This window comes from Kogia breviceps, chromosome 11 (genome assembly GCF_026419965.1).
Source record: "Kogia breviceps isolate mKogBre1 chromosome 11, mKogBre1 haplotype 1, whole genome shotgun sequence".
Lineage (NCBI taxonomy): Eukaryota > Metazoa > Chordata > Mammalia > Artiodactyla > Physeteridae > Kogia > Kogia breviceps.
In genome coordinates, this window is record NC_081320.1 from 49856126 (window position 1) to 49875481 (window position 19356).

General features: G+C 37.7%; 2 protein-coding genes across 10 annotated transcripts in view; one reads left to right on the top strand and one right to left on the bottom strand.

Moving 5' to 3' along the window:
• Positions 1 to 4597, top strand: part of VPS54 (VPS54 subunit of GARP complex) — a 97718-nt gene extending 93121 nt beyond the window's left edge. For all 4 annotated transcript variants that reach the window (XM_059079593.2, XM_059079592.2, XM_067007516.1 and 1 more), the window contains 2 exons: positions 613 to 707; positions 3213 to 4597. In XM_059079593.2, coding sequence (XP_058935576.1) covers positions 613 to 707; positions 3213 to 3318 — 201 coding nt within the window. In that variant the 3' untranslated portion in view covers positions 3319 to 4597. The remainder of the gene's footprint in view (positions 1 to 612; positions 708 to 3212) is intronic.
• Positions 4598 to 5208: 611 nt separating this feature from the next.
• The window catches only part of UGP2 (UDP-glucose pyrophosphorylase 2), a 55829-nt gene continuing 41681 nt past the window's right edge, over positions 5209 to 19356 (bottom strand). For all 6 annotated transcript variants that reach the window (XM_059079600.2, XM_059079603.2, XM_059079601.2 and 3 more), the window contains exons 4-10: positions 14364 to 14549; positions 12924 to 13057; positions 11933 to 12230; positions 10598 to 10795; positions 9808 to 10050; positions 6754 to 6858; positions 5209 to 5657 (exon numbers count right to left, since the gene is read on the bottom strand). In XM_059079600.2, coding sequence (XP_058935583.1) covers positions 5550 to 5657; positions 6754 to 6858; positions 9808 to 10050; positions 10598 to 10795; positions 11933 to 12230; positions 12924 to 13057; positions 14364 to 14549 — 1272 coding nt within the window. In that variant the 3' untranslated portion in view covers positions 5209 to 5549. The remainder of the gene's footprint in view (positions 5658 to 6753; positions 6859 to 9807; positions 10051 to 10597; positions 10796 to 11932; positions 12231 to 12923; positions 13058 to 14363; positions 14550 to 19356) is intronic.

Here is a 19356-nt window from a genome sequence, read left to right on the forward strand (position 1 = left end):
AACGGTAGCCTTGCCTTTACCATTGTGACTTTCTTCTCTATCAAGTTCCTAGTTAATATCGATACATTGCAGAATTCTCCGTCTCTTTTTATTCTTTTTACCTGTGTGGTTGATCCCATTTACACATGCCAGAGGATTTCTACTAAGGGGCAAAAGGCAGTGATAAGTCGTATCACTAAAACAAGTACTACTGAAAAGAGCAAAAAGAGCTTTTATCCAACTAAGGAGAAAAACTATACTGAAATAGCAATTAAATACTTTCAGAGGAGCATTTTAAAAGTATATGCCAGGGCTTCCCTGGTGGCGCAGTGGTTGAGAGTCCGCCTGCTGATGCAGGGGACACGGGTTCGTGCCCCGGTCTGGGAAGATCCCACATAACGTGGAGCGGCTGGGCCCGTGAGCCATGGCCACTGAGCCTGCGCGTCCGGAGCCTTGTGCTCTGCAACGGGAGAGGCCACAACAGTGAGAGGACTGCATAACGCAAAAAAAAAAAAAGTATATGCCAAAGCAAAAGATTTTTAAAATTTTTCTGCAAATAATAGTGATTACTTACTTACATCTTTCTTCTATGTCAATAGAGCTTTAAGAAACTGAGTTTTATTTCTTTTCCAGATGTTATTTTTAAGAATTAATGCAAGTTACAAACTCCACTTGAAAAAGCAATTATCTCACTTAAATGTGATAAATGATGGAGGACCTCAAAATGGGTATGTTTTCAACATGTTTTTACCCCATACTCCCATATTGAACTGTTTGATTGGTTTTTATTCATTATGCTGTCCTTTTCCACTGTAATCTTGCCAGGGCCCCAGACTGTAAAATCAGCAAACTTTTGCTTTTTCCCTTTGTGGAGGTGATCTGTATCTGTATCTATACCTATATCTATATCTATCTATCTGTGTTAAAGTGTTTTATAGATGGTGAATTAGTTAACTGACCTTATATGTCCATTTTGAGGCAGTGTACATTAGTAGCACCTCCTTAAGTTCCCCAGTAGTCTTCACCTATCCAGACAGAACCCAAAGTCCTACTTTGTATGACCGTGAGAAAGTCACTTAACCTCTGTGCCTTATTTATCAAATGAGAACCATAAAATCTGCCTTAATTCCTTCACAGGGTTACAAAAAATAAGTGTATACATATTTTATTGTAAGCCATTGAACAAATTATATGTATTATTGGCGAAATAGATTTAGAATCAGAAAACTTGGGTTAAGTTCTGCCACTTACTAGCTCTATAATTGGGCAAATCACTTACCCTGAGTCATAATATTCTTAGTTAAAAATAAGGATGATAAAAAGTTCTGTCACAGAATTTTTGTTAAGAGCAATGTAGATAAAGATATGGGTTTAAAGATTATACAAAGTGCAAAAGCACTGATCATGTAGGCACACGTTTATATGATTTCTGTAGTGTGTTACCTGTTCCATGGATTTTTAAGAATAGAATATTTTGTTCTCTTTTAAAGGAGTTTCGGGCTTAAGTTTCAAACTTATAGGAACAAATGTAAAAAACATCTTTTGGAGTCAGAAGTTGGCCCTACCCTTAAAACAGCTGACCCTTGAGCAAGAGGGGGATGGGGTGGTGGTTGGAGGTGCCGACCCTCCAGCAGCTGACAGTCTGGGTATAACTTAGGGAGCTGGCCCTCCATATACAGGGCTCCTCTGTATACGTGTGTAATGATGTGATCGTTTCTTTAGGGTATGTACATAGAAGTGGATCACATGTACATTTTCACTCTACTAGGTTTTGCCAGAATGTTCTCCAAAGTGGCTATACCAAGTTTATATTCCCACCTTTATTACACATCTTGCCAACATTTGCTGTTATATTTTTTAAATTGTTGCCAGTGTAATGGAATACAGTGGTATTTTGTTTTGATTTGCATTTCCTAATGTTTGTCATCTTTTCACGTATTTGTCATTCAGGTGTTCTCATCTGTGACTTTTCCTCTTCATATTCTTCACCCATTTTTTAATCTTGGGTATTATCTTTTTCTTGCTTTTAGATTTTTGCATATGCCCTCAAACTGATCCTTCATGGTTATATATATTGCAAATATCTGCTTTTCTTTTATGTTCTTTTATCAAATATTTTCAACTTTGATGTAAAACACATTTTCTATGTACTGTCTTGTATAGACTGTACATAGTTGTTTATAAAACATAACATGCTATTTTAAAATGGAGATTTCTGTTAATTTCGTTTAATTTTTCATGTGGGAGCCTTAAGACTTTGTCCTTTTTTGAGCCATTGCTGTCAGTTTCAGCATACTTACTTAGACTTTTTATGGATTTTAAAGCACCTTGACCCAGATGAGTTTCAAACAAAAATACGGTCCTTACTGAATTCTGCCATGTGACAAAAGCTGAAACATTAAGTACATAGTACGAATGTATTTATAAATTAGACTCATACATATATTAAGGGTGCTTGAAATACCTTTGCCCCCTTGTGGTCCAGCAGTCTAGAACTTACATGCTCTTTAAAGTATCAAAGCTGCATTTCCTCTTCTTTTAGAAACTAATAAATCAAGATCTATTTGTTTCTCCATGGGCCAAATTTGTCAACATACAAGTCTAATCAGACCAGTCCCTATTTTTTGTGTGTGGAGCTTTGATATTTGTTTATCATCTGAGCATTCTTTCCAGGAGTGTTTTTTTCAAGGATAGGCATTAATGTAATGTGACAGCTAAATACTTAAAAGTATAATTCTTACTTTTTGTCAAGTATTGTTACATTGATTGTCAGTAGCAAGTTTTGTATCCAGTAGTACTTAACACATGAGTTCCAGCCTTCATTTAACTTCTTAGGATGGCATTCAGGAAACCTTGTCTGTCTTTTCCTTGAGTTCACTAGTCATATACATGTATACTCTATTCTGGTGACAACTGATCAAAAAAAAAAGTTTAACTTATTATTTTTCTCTGTTTCATACTGTTCTAAGATAAATTTATTTATTTGGCAGAATTATGAAACAGTCCAACCTGCATTGGTTTATTCCTTTCCAAAACAACACTGTTGAAAGAGAGAGAATATAAAATGATCTAACTATATGATAGTAGGAATCATGCTGAGAGAAATATATTGACATTTGGTCCAAATTTTAAATCATAGTCTGGCAGCTAGGATAGGACTCAGATTATTCGGTGAGCATTGCTACTTTATTTGAAAAGAAAACATTAAAAATAATTTTCTTTCCAATGTTTAGGTTGGTCACAGCAGATGTAGCTTTTTACACTGGAAATCTTCAAGCCTTAAAAGGCCTTAAAGATTTGGACCTAAATATGGCTGAGATCTGGGAACAGAAAAGGTGATGACATACTGGAAAACTGGGTAGTTCATCTTACCATGGGATGTGTATGTTTGTGACAAAAATATGGATGCCTGTGATTCAAGAACTGAACCTGGAACCCAAAGTGAACTGGGGTTGGGGAAGGGGAAAAGGAAAGTATCAGTGCTGGGAAACTGGGATTCACTGAGATCTACAAGGAATGCCATTTGTGTGCTTCCTTCAGTGAGGAGTAACTGATCAGGTGTCTAATATTTTTCATTCTCTCTGGAAACAGACTCAGGTTTCTTTGGACCAAATCCAAAAGAACACATAGCTGTAACACAGCTGTAGTTGACTAGAATGCTCTGTATACTTTATATTAAAAAATGCTTTGCATTTCTTCCAGTGCAATGAAATTCATATGGTGTCCCACCTTATTTAATTATGGTACAATTTAAAATATTAAAATCTTACTCAACCTCTGTAGAAAGTTTTCTCTATGAAAGTAAATCTGTTTGAAAAATTATTTTTTTACAGATCTTTCTATAAAAATAAACATCATCTTTTGATTGCTTGGATTTAGGAATTCAGTTTTTGTTTTAGTGACCAATGTCAAGTTTCAGGCTTTGTGTGTCACATATTTAATCTATCATCACCACTGTATGTCAACTGCGTAAAGCCTTCCAGAATAGTCTAAATACTTGAAAGACTGATCATAAGTAATAATTAAAGAGTAAGATTTTGGTGTTCATTTATGCAACTAATTTAAATACTTTTCAGATGTGGTGTATGAAAGCCTGCAGTTTAACAGCTGTATTTTTATAAAAGTAACTATGCAGGGTTGGGGTGTTTTTCCTTTTTATTTCTAGCAGAGGTAAGAATACATTTTCATATATTCTGCCTACTTATCTAAATGTTAAAATGAGAACTCCTTATAACAGTGAAGTATGTCCCCTGCCTTGGGTTCTTATTTGTAAGTAACTTTCAATGTGCATATGAACAAAGACCAGGGAGAAATAGAACTGTTAAAATATAGGCTGCTGTGTTGGGGCCAGAAATATAAGGTGATGAGTAAGTTATTTTAAAAGACTTTTATAACACCTTCCTTCAAAATTAGAATCAGCAGCACTCTATAAATGAAAGTGCCTGTGCCTCACTTCACACCAGGATCTTGCCTAACCCTGTCAGAGTGCCTAACCTTGTGGTGATTATGTACAATGAAATAGTCTTATTTTGTGCTCTTTGGTTTCCTAAGAGGAATTCTTTCCTTTATCATTATTACAGAGGTATGTCATTGTCTAAAATAAAGCTGTAAAGAATTACCAGACTTTAAAAGACAACTTTTTTTTTTATAGTGTACAGTAAACTTATTAAACAGGCAGCTTACTCAAAAACAAGTATGGAAGAATTGGAAAATGTAATTGATTCTTAGAGAAAAGCTGAAATTCAAACTACCAGCAGACCTGATTTGGGTTATTCAAGAACATTTTTCAGTAGCAACAAGCAAGCTTCAACAAGTGAAGCTTCAAGGAAAGGGAACTTTTTATAAAGTTATACCCCACCCCGCTATACTAGAGAACAAGGATGTGAAAGAAATGCCCTACCTCTACCCACCCCACCCCCTTCAGCTGGGAAAAGAAACACCACTTTGTTTCAATAAATGGAGAGTCTATGGAGAGCATGGCAGGCATCCCAGCTTTAGAACTGGATGAAAGATATTAAATACCTTCAAGAAGTTTAATTCCTGTGGAAATAATGATGTGGTTAAGATTCTGAGAAATGCAAAAACTGGATGTTAGGTAACTCGCTAGTGAGTATTTCAATGTTCCAAGAGCAAGTCTTCCAAATGACAGAGTAACTGTTTAGCAAGAGTAAGCCCTTTTTCTTCACCATTTCATAAAGTTAGCATTGAAAAGTATAAGTGTACCATGGATTGCTTCACAGCTTTATTTTTAAAACCACAAGCAGTTCAAAGTGACCATCATTGAGGCCTCTGTTAAAAGATTTTTCCAGCAGAGCTACCCCAGTTTTAAGATTAAACAATATTGCACTTAAAGGTGAATTTAACTTTCAGGATCTTCTTCAAAAAGAAAAGTATTGCTTCCACCTGTGCTTTTCACAGACTAAAAGCATACCGCAGAAAACTCAAAAATTAACACTGCAGGGTACAGTAACATAGTAAAGTACCTGCCTATTTTATAATCCTAGAGAACATTTCATTGTAAGAAACTGTTTAACCCATAATTAGTATAAAGTGTGCACAATATTTTTCATTCAGTGGTCCAAGATACGAAGGTTCCCAGATACAATCTTGTTCTCTAATACTGCTCCAGGTGGGATGTCAATTCGGTCACCATGATTTGCGATGATGATAACCGTTCCCTAAGTGATAGGAAAAACGAAAAACAAGAGTATACTTGCAAGTGCAGCTGAAAATGCAATTGATTTTCTTACAATTATCAAGTTCATATAGAACTTCACTTACAATGGAGTATTTATGAACAATATTACACTTGAAAAACAAATAACACATTAAGGAAAACTGTAATGTGTCCTGTCACAATACCAGCGGTAGCTGTGGTACCATCTCTGATAAGGAGGCAAGGAATCTAGCAGTGGGAAACTGGCCCTTTCCAAGAACTACTTGCAAGGCCACCAGCATTATCTACCTTCGTAAACTGAAAGGTGCTTGGTTTATATTTACATACAGGTGTGGGGTTTTTTTGTTTTGTTTTTTTTAAAGAACAGTGTAATGATTTATATTTCATGTCTTAAGTAAAACTGTTTAGATGAAGCAGTATCAGCAATAATTATATATATGTTGTTTTGGTTTTTTCCAAGATCTGTAAGTAGCTTTAATAGGAAGAACACATGAACTCTAGGTATGGAATTTTTAAAAAATATTTGATTAGGAAAAAACTTGAATCTTTGGTTCTGAGCTTTAATACTCATACCCATAGTCCTTCCTATTTCTTATGCTAGGCTGGAATGATACTCATCAAAGTACCCAAGCACTACAGTAATGTGAATGAACATCTTCATACTGATAACAACAGATTAACAAGAATAGATTATAATCAGTATAAATGAAGCTGTCATTTTTTTCTACTTTCAGATTCAAATAGTCATCTTTAGTTAACTAATGCTAATTTATCAGTGATTCTATTTTAAATATTGTCATATTTCAATAAAATAGTACCAATTCAATTATTTAATAGTGTTTGCTTTCCATTTGAATGCTATATTCCACAAAATGCCTATACACAACAATTATATTTTAACTATGTTGTACATTTATGGAAAACAGTATTAATACTAAATATTGTAGTAAGCTATTTCATTTTTAAAATGCATATCTTATAAACAAATCTGGTACAAACTAAGAAGTATTCCTTAAAATAAAGGTAAATTTAGGACTAAAAAATGAAACCTGTCATATAAAGCTATAAGAACTGTAATTTTCATCATAACCACACACCTTTAATGAAACATGCTTGCCAAATGTTACATCTCCTGAAACTGTGAGGTGATCCAATTCAAGCATATCTGGTATACTTTCAAATCTCCTTAGATAATCCTGAACCTGAAGGAAAAATGTAAACATAAAAATTGTTTCAAGAATGGGTTAACAGAAAAACAGGGATTAAATTAACAAGATAGTTTGCTTGAACTATAAAACATTCTATTTTTGGCCAAGCTCAGGCCTTCTACAGGAGGAACCCTGTTTAAGCACTCACTGTGTGTGCAGTGAGAATTTATATATCCTGTGCAGGAGAGACCAGGAGATATGAACGCTGTCCCTACAATCAAGCAATTTACACTACAGCTGAGTAGATCAGACATATAAAAAAACAGTAATAAATAAAAAGATAAACAACCAACATGCTAAGAACCAGATGAGTGGTTTACATAATCTGGAGTTGGAAAAAAGAGAGAGATCTTCATGGTTCGAAGCAAGCTAGACTGGAGCTGGGTTTTATGGGATGGGTAGGATTGAGAAGAAGGAATATAATTCAGGAAGAGCACAAATTATCATTATAAATGATCACTATTTTTGCCTCTTATGATTTCCTTAGATTTACCGGCACTAGAAATAGTCCTAGATGGCCTTGTTTCCTATTTTGCTGAGGAAAAAGAGAAGCAACAGGAGAACTTCCACTGGCTTCTACCACCACCACCCACTTGCCCTCTAGCCCATTACTCTGTCCCTCCTAGTACTGGGGTTGGACCACTTCTATTCCAACTTAAGGCTAACTCTTCTTATGGCTACTGCCCGAGGATACTGCCCAGCAATTCCTTCTCCCTCTTCAATGTTCCTTCCCTCTTGATTGTATCAACTCCCATCAATGTATAAGACATGCTATAAATTCTCCCAACTTAAAAAAAAACCCTCTAAAATCTTATATCCCTTTCTAACTATAGCTGCATTTTTCTGTTTTTCTTTAAAGCAAAACTCTTGAATAAGTTTTCTACACTCGTATCTCCAATTTCTCTTCTATTCTCTTTTAAATCCATTCCAGTCAGGCTCCAAAACCTCTCAACTGTTATATCTAATGGTAAGTTCTCATTCATCTTACTTGAAACGGCAGCAGCACTTGACTACAAATGATTAGTCCCTCTTTTCTTGAAACATTTTCTTCATTTGGCTTTCAGGCCACACACATTCATGGTTTTCTGCCCAGTTCTCCATCTGCAACTCCTCAGTCATCTTTGCTGCTTCCTGCACCTCATCCCAACCCTCTAAGCCTTACAGTCCCGGCAAGGCTCAGTTCTTGGACTCCCCTCCCCCCCCTTTCACTCCCTAGGTAATCCTTATCTCATGGCTTTAATTACCAGCTATAAAGTGACAACCCTCAAATTTACCTCTTTTCTAGATCTCTCCTCCACACTCATACATTCAGCTTCTCCATTTGAAGGTCCAAGTACAGTATCTCCACAATTTAACTCCCCATTCTCCTCCCCCTAAACCTACTCTACCCAAGCCTTCCTGTATCTCAGTAAATGGCAATTCCATGTTTCCAGTTGCACAGGCCAAAAACCTTAGAGCCATCCTTACCGTTCTCTCTCTCACCCTCCTACCTAATCCAACAGCAAGTTATAGGTACAACTTTCAAAATATAATGTCAACATTTTTCACTATTTCCCCTGCAACCACCCCTGGTCCAAGCCAGGATTCCAGCAACAGCCTGTTCCCTGGTTTCCCTGATTCTACCCTTGCCCACCAGATTGGTCAACTTGACCCCTCAGCTCACACTCTCCAATGGCTTCTCATCCCCCAGAAAAAAAAAAAAAAAAAAAAACCACACTCCCAATATTCAATTACAAGGTTCTACACAATCCGGCCTGTTATCTCTCTGACCAACTATCTCCCACCCCCATCCCTCAATTGCTCACTGTGCTCTAGTGTCCGTAAGACATATTCTTCCTCAGAGCAAGTAGCCATTGCCCACTCAGCCCCTGTTCTCAAATTGAGGCAGCTAAAGTTCTTATCTCCTGCAGGGTACGCAAGAGGCTAGAAAGAGTGGGAAGGGAAGATGAGGTTAGGTGGAAAATGATTAGCAATCTTACCTCAGGATGTGGGCAGATGGTGGGTCTTTGTAGCACCAGGATTTTCCCAGCCCAACCAGGCAGATGAGGGAGGCACGAAAGACCAGGGAGACTTCTAAAATGCCTGATGCTATCTTGGAAATTCTAGCTCAGCCATAGGACCCAGAATCATAGCCCCGAATATATAAGGGCAAGTACACACATCCACACCAGGTGACACTAAACCACAACCAGGACTAGAATAGACCTGGATAGCATAGCAGGAGTCTACAGGCCAGCCACAAAAGCTCACCCTGTCACTTCATTAAGCTCACAGCATTTTATGTGATTACATTTTTTGGATTCCACTTACCATGTTAGGGTCAGTTTTACTATGCTTGCTATTCCTCCTGCGTAGAATGCTTTTTGCTCCAGATACCTGCATGGTGTACTCAATTTCTCAGTGAGGCCCTCTGGCCACCCAATGTACAATGACACCACTACTGCCACACCCACACATTCCCTACTCCTGCTTTATTTAAGCATTTTCCATCACTTGGCATACTATACATTTGTCTTACTTGCTTATTATCATCCTTCCCCACTAGAATATCCAGGAAGGCAACGATTTTAGTCTGTTTCATTTATTGCTAAATACCCGGCACCTAGAACACTACCTTACACATGGTAGACACTCAATACATTTTGTGAAACTAGAGTTAACATTCTCTCACTGATGAAAACAGTAATGGTCTTAGAAGAGACATAAGATAAAATGTCTTAAAATGTAAACATTCTTTCTACTCTATAGCAGTTGGTTAAAAAAATGAGTTACATTTTCACCTTCTATGACTGATTCCCTTTAAAAGACAATAGAGATGGAGGAATATAACAGATCAGCAGCAAAGACTGTAATTAGACTCCAATTCACAAGTGTATCATATCTTTATAATTACACATTTAAGAAATACAAATTTACATGTATATCATCTTTATAATTACGTACCTTTGTAAAAGAACTGCCTAGTTTAACCAAGGGCACTGTAGGAAATTCCCGCTTTTCACTCATTGTCAGAGATCCTGCATTAAGGCTATAGAGGTTTGACATCACAAGCAAAAGATCTGATGTGGTTTTGACAGGCAGAAAACGGCTCCTAGGAACATTAATACCTAGAGAGTTCTCAAAACTTTTAATGGCAGCCCCTACTGCAGTTTCCAACTGAATGACATTCAGGCCTCCATCCAAAGTCTGTAAGAAAGGGAGCAGGAGAGAGAAACAGGTTTCAGCAACTTAGTTCCACATGGGCTAGTTAATACTTGGGGAGTGGTTGCAGAGATCCATTGAAGGAAACAGAATTTTGAGAACTCACATTTCTCAAGCACCTACTGTATGCCAGGTGCTTATATATATGTGATCTTTTTCAGCTTCCTAACTCTTCTCAGTAACATTTCCATTTTATGAGAAAGAACCGAAGGTTCAGAAAACCCACATAGATGCCTGTGACCAAAAGGCCTATCAGTACCAGAGCAACAGGACTGAGGTGGGCCCTTTACTTTTGGGCCCAGTGCTCTTGCCACTGCCACAGCCCAGGGTCAAGTAAGGGCACCATGGCTCACCCGGCACACTAAAGGGATGGGTGTCGACTCTGGAAGACAGGGCCAGGAACTGAAGAAACTAACTAGGCGAAAAGCAGTGACCCATGGACTAGATGGGCCAGAGGGAGTGGGCAGTGGGTCCGTGTGTAGCGTGCTGTGATCAGAACCAGGGAGCCCGATGGCCTGCAACTTTGGCTTACCTTTGGATTTACAATGATTTCCATGTCAATAGCATTCTGCTCCTGCAGTCTTTTAACTGCTGCAAGAGAGATCCATAGGTTGTTTGTATTAAATATTTTGAATTTTGATACAGATTTGAACTCATCAACATGTGCTTTGGGCACTTGAGCAATTTCCACCAGTCTCAATTTGCCTTCATACTGAGTGAGTGTCCCACCCTAGAAAGGCAGAGAAGAGTGAATGCCTCCACATCTCTCCCAATTACAGCCATACTACATTGTTTACAGTCTACGAACGATATAGAAAAGACACTCGTGACAAAATCCCCTAGAAATAGAAAGCACTGGCAGTGATTCGATCTGTGATACAAAGCAACACATGTATTAAAGTAGAACCAAAGAAAATAATTCAGGTTGTCTGTTGTCTTAATACTGTATACATGCCCTCTTGTCCACAATAAAAGCCCTGGGAGTACATCAGAGTCTTCCTCACTGTCCAAAGATCTCCTACAAGAACAGACATTCCTCTTATTCTCAAACCACCGACCATTACCAAACAACCGATCCTACCACCTCACAACCCTGCTCTGACTACCTCTAAGATAAGGGGAGTAAAGTCAAGACAGGCACAAGTGGAGGGGAAGGGACCTCTGAGTGGCCTTAGCCTAGAGGCCATGGCAGTGTGGGAAGAGGGAAGGGACGTCTACTCATGTGTGAGGGGCTCATTTGCAAGAGGCACAGAACCCTGCCCTGGGACCAACCATATTAGTATTCACACATTGCCCACTTTTCTTACTCCCTGAGAGTAAGGAGAAAACCTTCTGTACCATTCCATCAAACGCCAAGTGTCATCACCACTAAACAAGCAAAGTGAAAAAAATTTTTGCTTTGTATCAAACTGCTTTTTTTTTTTTTTACAACAACAGATATTACAGTGATAAAAAATATACAGAGAGAAATACATACTGTAGAAATAGAAATAGTAAATTTCCATTAAAGGAATAATTAAATAAAAAACACTTAAGCACCAAACTAGAAGAATATTAATGGTCTGAACAAAGTTACTGAAAGTGTTTTCACATGTTTCAGATTATCCTATAAATATATGTGGAATTGTTTTCAGTTAAAATTGCCCACACAGATTATTCAAAAAATAAAGATGATTTTACTACTATTAAACCTGGATTAATATACACACTATTATATCAGATGGAACTTAGGGTACTCTAGAGTACTATCCCACTCTAGCTTATAATGATGTTATCAAGTTTCTAAACACAGAAACTTTTCAATAAAAAGTTTGAACTATGAAATGTGAAGATGTGAACCCCCAAACTGCTTCCTCTCAGTATTTACCTTTACATCTGCACGTGTTTTATTTGTGACTTCCATGACAAATTCACAAGGTTTTCCATTGGGTGGGTTCATTAGATGATTAAGAATATAAAGATCCACTGTGGCACCCAGATTATCTATGTTGGACACAAAAATATACTCTTTGCCTTCTCCTATAAAGGTATCGAGCAAACCAGAGTTGTAGAAACTGGCGTAAATATCTCCATGACCCGGAGGGTACCAGGCTTCTGTATTTTCCCCTGAGAACGATACATTCTTTGCTACAGGTAGTAAAGATTCTTTATTAATCCTCGGGTACCTTAAAAAGAAAAAGTTCTTTTTCAGTATCAACTCTTTAGAGCATTCCAGACTTTCAAGTAAAATAGTGCATTTAAAGTTAAATAAAACTTCCCTCTCTTTCAGTCTATCAGTAGTAATTTAATCATAAGTGAATCCATTTAAGAAAATGTCTCTCATTATCTGTGTTGACCAAAAAAATCAGCTTCCTAGATAGTAATATCTGCTGCAAAAAAAAAAAAAAGTATTCCATGGTCATGCAGATGGGAGGACACCCCATATTTTTAAGACATTAGTATGTTTTATGACTTCTTAAGAGAGGAGAGACATATTAAGTAAATTTCCTCAAACTTATTTGGTGGTGGGATTGTTCTTTTCCCTGAAAACCTATTTGGGAAATGGTGTCCATTCTTACCAAACAGACATATTCAGAAAATCAACAGCAGGTTAGTACGCAGGGATGTCTGCTTCCTACCACTGGTGAGAACCAGAATCTCAGGCAGATTCTCTTTTAAGAAGTCCAAGTTACATAACCACAGAGTGATTGCAACTATCACATATCTATTAATAAATGTTCAGCCTTTAAAGGCATTAAACACTTGCAGACAGTCTTTGGCACTTGTACATCTTGAGGCTGCTCTGTTTAAACAAAACAAAGAAGTCCTTCTTTCCCAGGAATAACATCTCCGAGAGTTAATTTTTTTACTCCTTGTACCTGCTTTGATTAAAAGTGTAGATTTTCACACGACAGTGATTATACTTCTGCAGTATTTTTTTGGTATCTTCATCCGTGTTAAAAGAGTTCATTAGAACAAGAGGAACATCTGTATTGTAGGTTTTGTTCAAATGCTAAGGAAGAAAACGACAATCAGACTACCCAGACTTACTTTTCTTTTGCTTCAAAGTGTAAAATTAACTCTCCATGGTTAATCACAAGATGTCCAAAACATCATCTATAAGTAGTAAAATACATAGATTTGCAATAAAATGTAACTATTCAGCGTAAGACATTTTGCTAATCAATTCACCATGTACTTGCTCATTAAGTCACAACCCTATGAGATAGAAACTACTGTCTGCATTTTATGGATGGCTAAACTGAGGCCCAGAGAGGTGGCAGAACAAGGACACCACCCCCTCACCCCCACAGTCTGACTCTGCAGCTGTGTGGCCAGCCACAATGCCCTATGGCCTTGCTGGATGGGCAAACACAGACTAAGTATTTATTCTGTGTCCAAAGCACTGTGGAGATGAAAGTACAAATGTTACAAAGACATGTCTCCCTATTCTCAGGATTCATGTTAAGAATTGTAATTTTACCCCAGCTGAAATCTTTTCCATCTCTAGGAAGAGCTAAGAGGCAACAGAGTGAGAAGAAAATAAGATATTAGAAGTCAGACTGTCCTATGTTCAGAGTTTGATTCTGCACTTACTAACTAGCTAGGGAACCCTTGGGCAAGTAAATCAACCTCTCTGTGTCTTGGTTTCCTCATCTGTAAAATGGGGATGATAACAGTGCTTATCTCACAGAGTTGTGGAGAGGAACAAATGAGTCAATTCATGTAAAGAACTCAGAATGACACTTGGTGTACGGTAAGTGCTGGATAAATGTTAGCCACTGCTACTGCTATTATTATTGTGGTTGATGGCACCGTATGAGACACTAGGGATAAAGAGATGAAAAAGATAGGGCCACTGCCCCTGAAGAGCTTATGGTCTATGATTAATGACTTTATGGACTATGACCAAGAGAGAAGCCAACAACAGTTCTTTGCATCCACGGTGCCCAACCAGATACATGAAATTCTCCCCAGCCTCCCAAAAGGGGTTGGTTAATAAAGCCAGATCATCCCAGCTGTGATGAAGACTACCACTAGACAGAAAGGGGGGAGAGAGGTGGGGAGATCAAAGGAGAATCGGAAGAGATCCAGAGATTTCAGCACCGCAAATGCTATTTAAAGATCAAAAGCTCACCCTAAGGCTTTGCTCTTAGAACACCAAACCTTTTTTATACACTAATAAAGAGACTAAAGATAGCAAGCTCCTTGACTAGTTCAAATCCACATCTGTTATTTTATAAGGTAACATTTACAATACCCTAAAAACTATAAATGATTTTGTTAGCTCATGAGAAAGGCTAACAGCTACTACTCACTTCGATTTGCTGAACGGTCAGATCCAGAAAGGTATTCTCATTCCTCACACCAATCAGACTCTTCGGGCCTTTGCAGCCCATGCTGGTTCCCAAACCACCATTGAGTTTCACCACCACCAGCTTGTTCAGCACAGAAGATATGTTATCAGGTAAGCCCCTGGTCTTTATCTTCTCATAGGGTTGAATCTGAAATTTAAAAAAAATTATAGAATAATTCAAACAGCTTTATAAAAGGTTAAACCAAATCAATACCAAAGTTATTTCCATGCTTCCTTAAAGAGGTCTCCTTTCTCTGTGGAAAGTTTCAACTACATTTCCTTTAACGTCCAGGGCCCTCTGGTTCAAAATCAAGTTCTCATCGGCAACTTCCCTTGCACACAGAAGTAGTTCAGCAGTTCATTTACAGTACAATGGAGTACAAAAGGGGGAATAGTTACAGTCTACAAATATTTGTCTGGCTGGTGAGAACACCCAAGTCTCTTGGACTACCTTCAAAAACTCAGAATTCTCAATTTGCATCAACATAGCAAATAGGGTGCACAAAACTCATCAAATCTGTGACTTTCTGGTACACTATGAATCTACTTCAGTTCTGGAGAAGTATATATACGATCACACAGTTCTTGGTAATATATTCATGCTATTCCTGGAGACAGTGCCAAATACTCAAAACAAGCTAACAGTACCTGCTCTATTATATGGTTCACAAGGGTGTGATTATTGCAATCTGAAAGTCTTTTTTTTTTTTTTTTTAATAACAAAAGCAAGTTTGCCTGAAAGAAAATGAGTTGTGTAAACAGTAAAACAAGTTCAAAATGAGCACAGAACCTTCATCTTCAATTTATCCCTCACAGGGAAGGAACAATGACACAGTGGAAGCTCAAATTCTTCTGTTTAAAGAAGAGGCACAAGCAAGTCTAAACATCTTATAACAAGAATGAAAGCTTTTAAAAAGATCACAGTATATTTTCTATCCATTTACAGAAGAACATTTGTTGTTATTTTTCTTTAATGAAATAGGCATCACATGTACTCTTTGGTTACATGATGGTGGAGGATAGATAACACTTGAGGGGACTGAAAAAATAAAACCCTATCATACACTTTGCTGTTTTCATGTTCTACTACACGTAGGTGTGTGTGATGGTGTGTGTGTATGATGAATGAAGTCTACGACTGGAAAAGGAGTTGATGGGCTCACATTTCAGTGATTAGGCTGTGAAGGCAAAAATCCCTTTATACTTGGTCAAAAATACATACATGTCAAATGTGGATTCCTGGCCATACACTTTAAGTATCTATTATTGAGAATTTCTTAGGCACATTATATCTACTCAAAAGAGTTATTAGCAAATAGGACCAAGCCAATTATTTTCCAATTATCTTTTAAAAGCCAAGAATTTCCATTTCCATTTAGCAGTTACTTTTTTAAAAAAATTATTTATTTATTTATTGGCTGTGTTGGGTCTTCGTTGTTGCACGTGGGCTTTCTCTAGTTGCGGCGAGTGGGGGCTACTCTTTGTTGCGGTGCATGGGCTTCTCATCACGGTGGCTTCTCTTGTGGAGCATGGGCTCTAGGCACACAGGCTTCAGTAGTTGCAGCACGTGGGCTCAGTAGCTGTGGCTCATGGACTCTAGAGCACAGGCTCAGTAGTTGTGGTGCACGGGCTTAGTTGCTCTGCAGCATGTGAGATCCTCCCAGACCAGGGCTCGAACCCGTGTCCCCTGAATTGGCAGGCGGATTCTTAACCACTGTGCCACCAGGCAAGTCCCTAGCAGTTACTTCTGACTTCCCAGAAAAGAGTCTGATATTTACAGAAGCCTCACAAGGGTGTGAAAATCAATTTAACTGAAAACTCCTAGTTCATGTATTCATTTTAGGTAAAACTTTTAGTACAGAACAATTTTTACCTATTTAATGTTTCTTTGAATACACTTATAAAAAAAATAGAATACATAGAAGCAAATTTTTTTTCTACATATGGTGAGACAGGCCTATGTTTTCCAATTTCACCTAAAAATACTTTCATTGTGAAATATCATACATACAAAAAGTTTATAAAATACACATACACGGTAGAAAGAATAACCTAAATTTAAAAAGAATACTGCCATAGCGTAGAAGCCTGCATGCATCTGTCCCTGATCATATTCCTCTTCCACCCCTAGTGGTAACAATCACCTTGACTTTGACTCCCTGTAGTTTTACCACCTATGTATGCATTCATAATGATAACAATATTTTACTTAATTTTATTTGTCTCTAAACTTTTAAATAAGTTGAATCATACTGTAAAGTATCCTCTTGTGACCTGCTTCTTTAATCCAATGTTATGTTTTAAGAATTATTCACATTAATGCATGCAGCTATAACACATTCACTTTTCACTGCCATGTAGTATTCAGTTTACGTATCCATTGAGAGACAAAATTGTCATTATTCACAGAGGATATGATTTTACTTGTAGAAAAATCCAAAGACCTCACAAATAAATTGTTAGGATAATGTGAGCATAGCAACATTGAAGATACATGGTCAGTATTAAAAAAAACAACAAAAAACACTGCTTTTAGGGACTTCCCTGGTGGAGCAGTTGTTAAGAATCTGCCTGCCAATGCAGGGGATATGGGTCCGAGCCCTGGTCCAGGAAGATCCCACATGCCGTGGAGCAACTAAGCCCATGTGCCACAACTACTGAGCCTGAGCTCTAGAGCTGGTGAGCCACAACTGCTGAGCCCACGTGCCACAACTACTGAAGACCACGCGCCTAGAGCCTGTGCTCTGCAACAAGAGAAGCCACCACAGTGAGAAGCCCGTGCACTGCAACAAAGAGTAGCCCCTGCTCGCCGCAACTAGAGAAAGACTGCATACAGCAACAAAGATCCAACGCAGCCAAGAATTAAAAAAAAAAAAGCCACTGCTTTTGGAGCTCTTGTGCACTGTTGGTGGGAATGTAAAATGGTGCACCTGTTAAGGAAAAAAATATGGTGGTTCCTAAGAAATTTTAAATAGAATTATCATATGATCCACCAATTCCACTTCTGGGTATATCCCCAAAGAATTGAAGGCAGACTCTCAAGAGATATCTGTATACTCACCTCTTAGCAGCAGTATTCACAATAGCCAAAAATGGAAGCAACTCAAATGTCCATCAACAGATGAATGGATTAAAAAAAAGTGTGGTATATACACACATGGAGTATTTTTCAGCCTTAAAAAGGAAGTTAGTTCTGATACATACTACAACATGGATGAACCTTGAAGACATTAAGTGAAATAAGCCAGTCACAAAAAGACAAATACTTGTATGATTCTACTTACATGAGGCACCTAAAACAGTCAGATTCATAGAGACAGAAAGTAGCAGGGTGGTTACCAGGAACAGGGAGTTGCTGTTTAATGGGTTGAGAGTTTTAGTTTTGCAAGATCAAAGAGTTACGGAGGTTGGTTGCACAACAATATGAATGTATTTAACAATACTGAATTGTATGCTTTAAAATGTTTAAAGGTGGTAAAAAATTAACTGCTTCTATATGTAAAAAAATTAGAGGGGCTTCCCTGGTGGTGCAGTGGTTAAGAGTCTGCCTGCCAATGCAGGGGACATGGGTTCAAGCCCTGGTCCAGGAAGATTCCACATGCCATGGAGCAACTAAACCCATGTGCCAAAACTACTGAAGCCCACGCGCCTAGAGCCTGTGCTCTGCAACGAGAGAAGCCACCGCAGTGAGAATCCTGTGTACTGCAGCAGAGTAGCCCGCGCTTGCCCCAAAGAGAGAAAGCCTGCACACAGCAAGGAAGACCCAATGCAGCCAAAAATAAATTAAATTTAAAAAAAATTAGAAAATAAAATAGATTTAAAAGGTATCTTTTATAATAAAACCATCAAAAATAGCAAATAGCAAATATCTAGCAGTAAATCTAACAAAAGATATGTAAGATTATACATGGAACACATTTTTGAGAAAAATTAAAAGACTTAACTAAATTCAGGGATTTATTTATCATGTTTGAAAATTAGAAGACTTGCTGATGTAAAGATGTTAATTCTCCCCAAACTGATCAATGCAATCCTAATAAAAATCTCAAGAGTTTTTTGTGTGGTAACTGACAAGCCAATTTAATGTATGTATGAAAACACAAAGAGCCAGGAGGAGCCAAGACACTCTCAAAGAAAACCTTAAGTCGGAGAACCAGCTTTATAACATCCATTTAAAAAAAAAAAAAAACTGTAATAAATATGTATAGCATAAAATTTGTCATCTTAATTAACCATTTTTAAGTGTACAGTTGAGTGGTATTGAGTACATTCACATTATTGTGCAGCCAATCTCCAGAACTCTTTCATCTTGCAAAACCGGAGCTATACTTATTAGAAAACAACTCCCCACTCCCTCCTTTCCCCAGCCCCTGGCGATCACCCTTCTACTTTCTGTCTCCATGAGTTTGACTACTCTGGGTGCCTCAGACAAGCAGAATCATACAATATTTGTCTTTTTGTGACTGACTTATTTCACTTAGCACAATGTCCTCAAGGTTTATTTAGCATTCTTTTTTTAAAATGGCTTATATGTTTGAGGAGATTCCAAATTAATGCAGGCTTTTCCAGAAACATGTTTTTATTTAATAAAGTTGATGTGTGTGTATGCAACAGATCTGAGAGAAGGCAGGATTGATATGAAGAAGTGGAATACAGGTACAGGTTGGCAAATTCTATGGCAAATTGAGCCTTATATAACGTATTTATTCCATTTGCAGGTATTAAAACTGGAATAGAATACACGTTCTGAAGTCTTAGTTTAGTAAATCAGAAAATGGATTCTTTTATTTGAATTTAATGAACATAACAATACTCCCTTAACTTTGAATTAAAAGAATGGAAAGAACACTATAGGTGTCACCACAGTTCTAAAAGTATAAATCTAAGAAAACGCTGATCTTTCAGATACATACGAAAACAGGACAGAATGGCAGGGTTTGGGGTTTCAGACACTG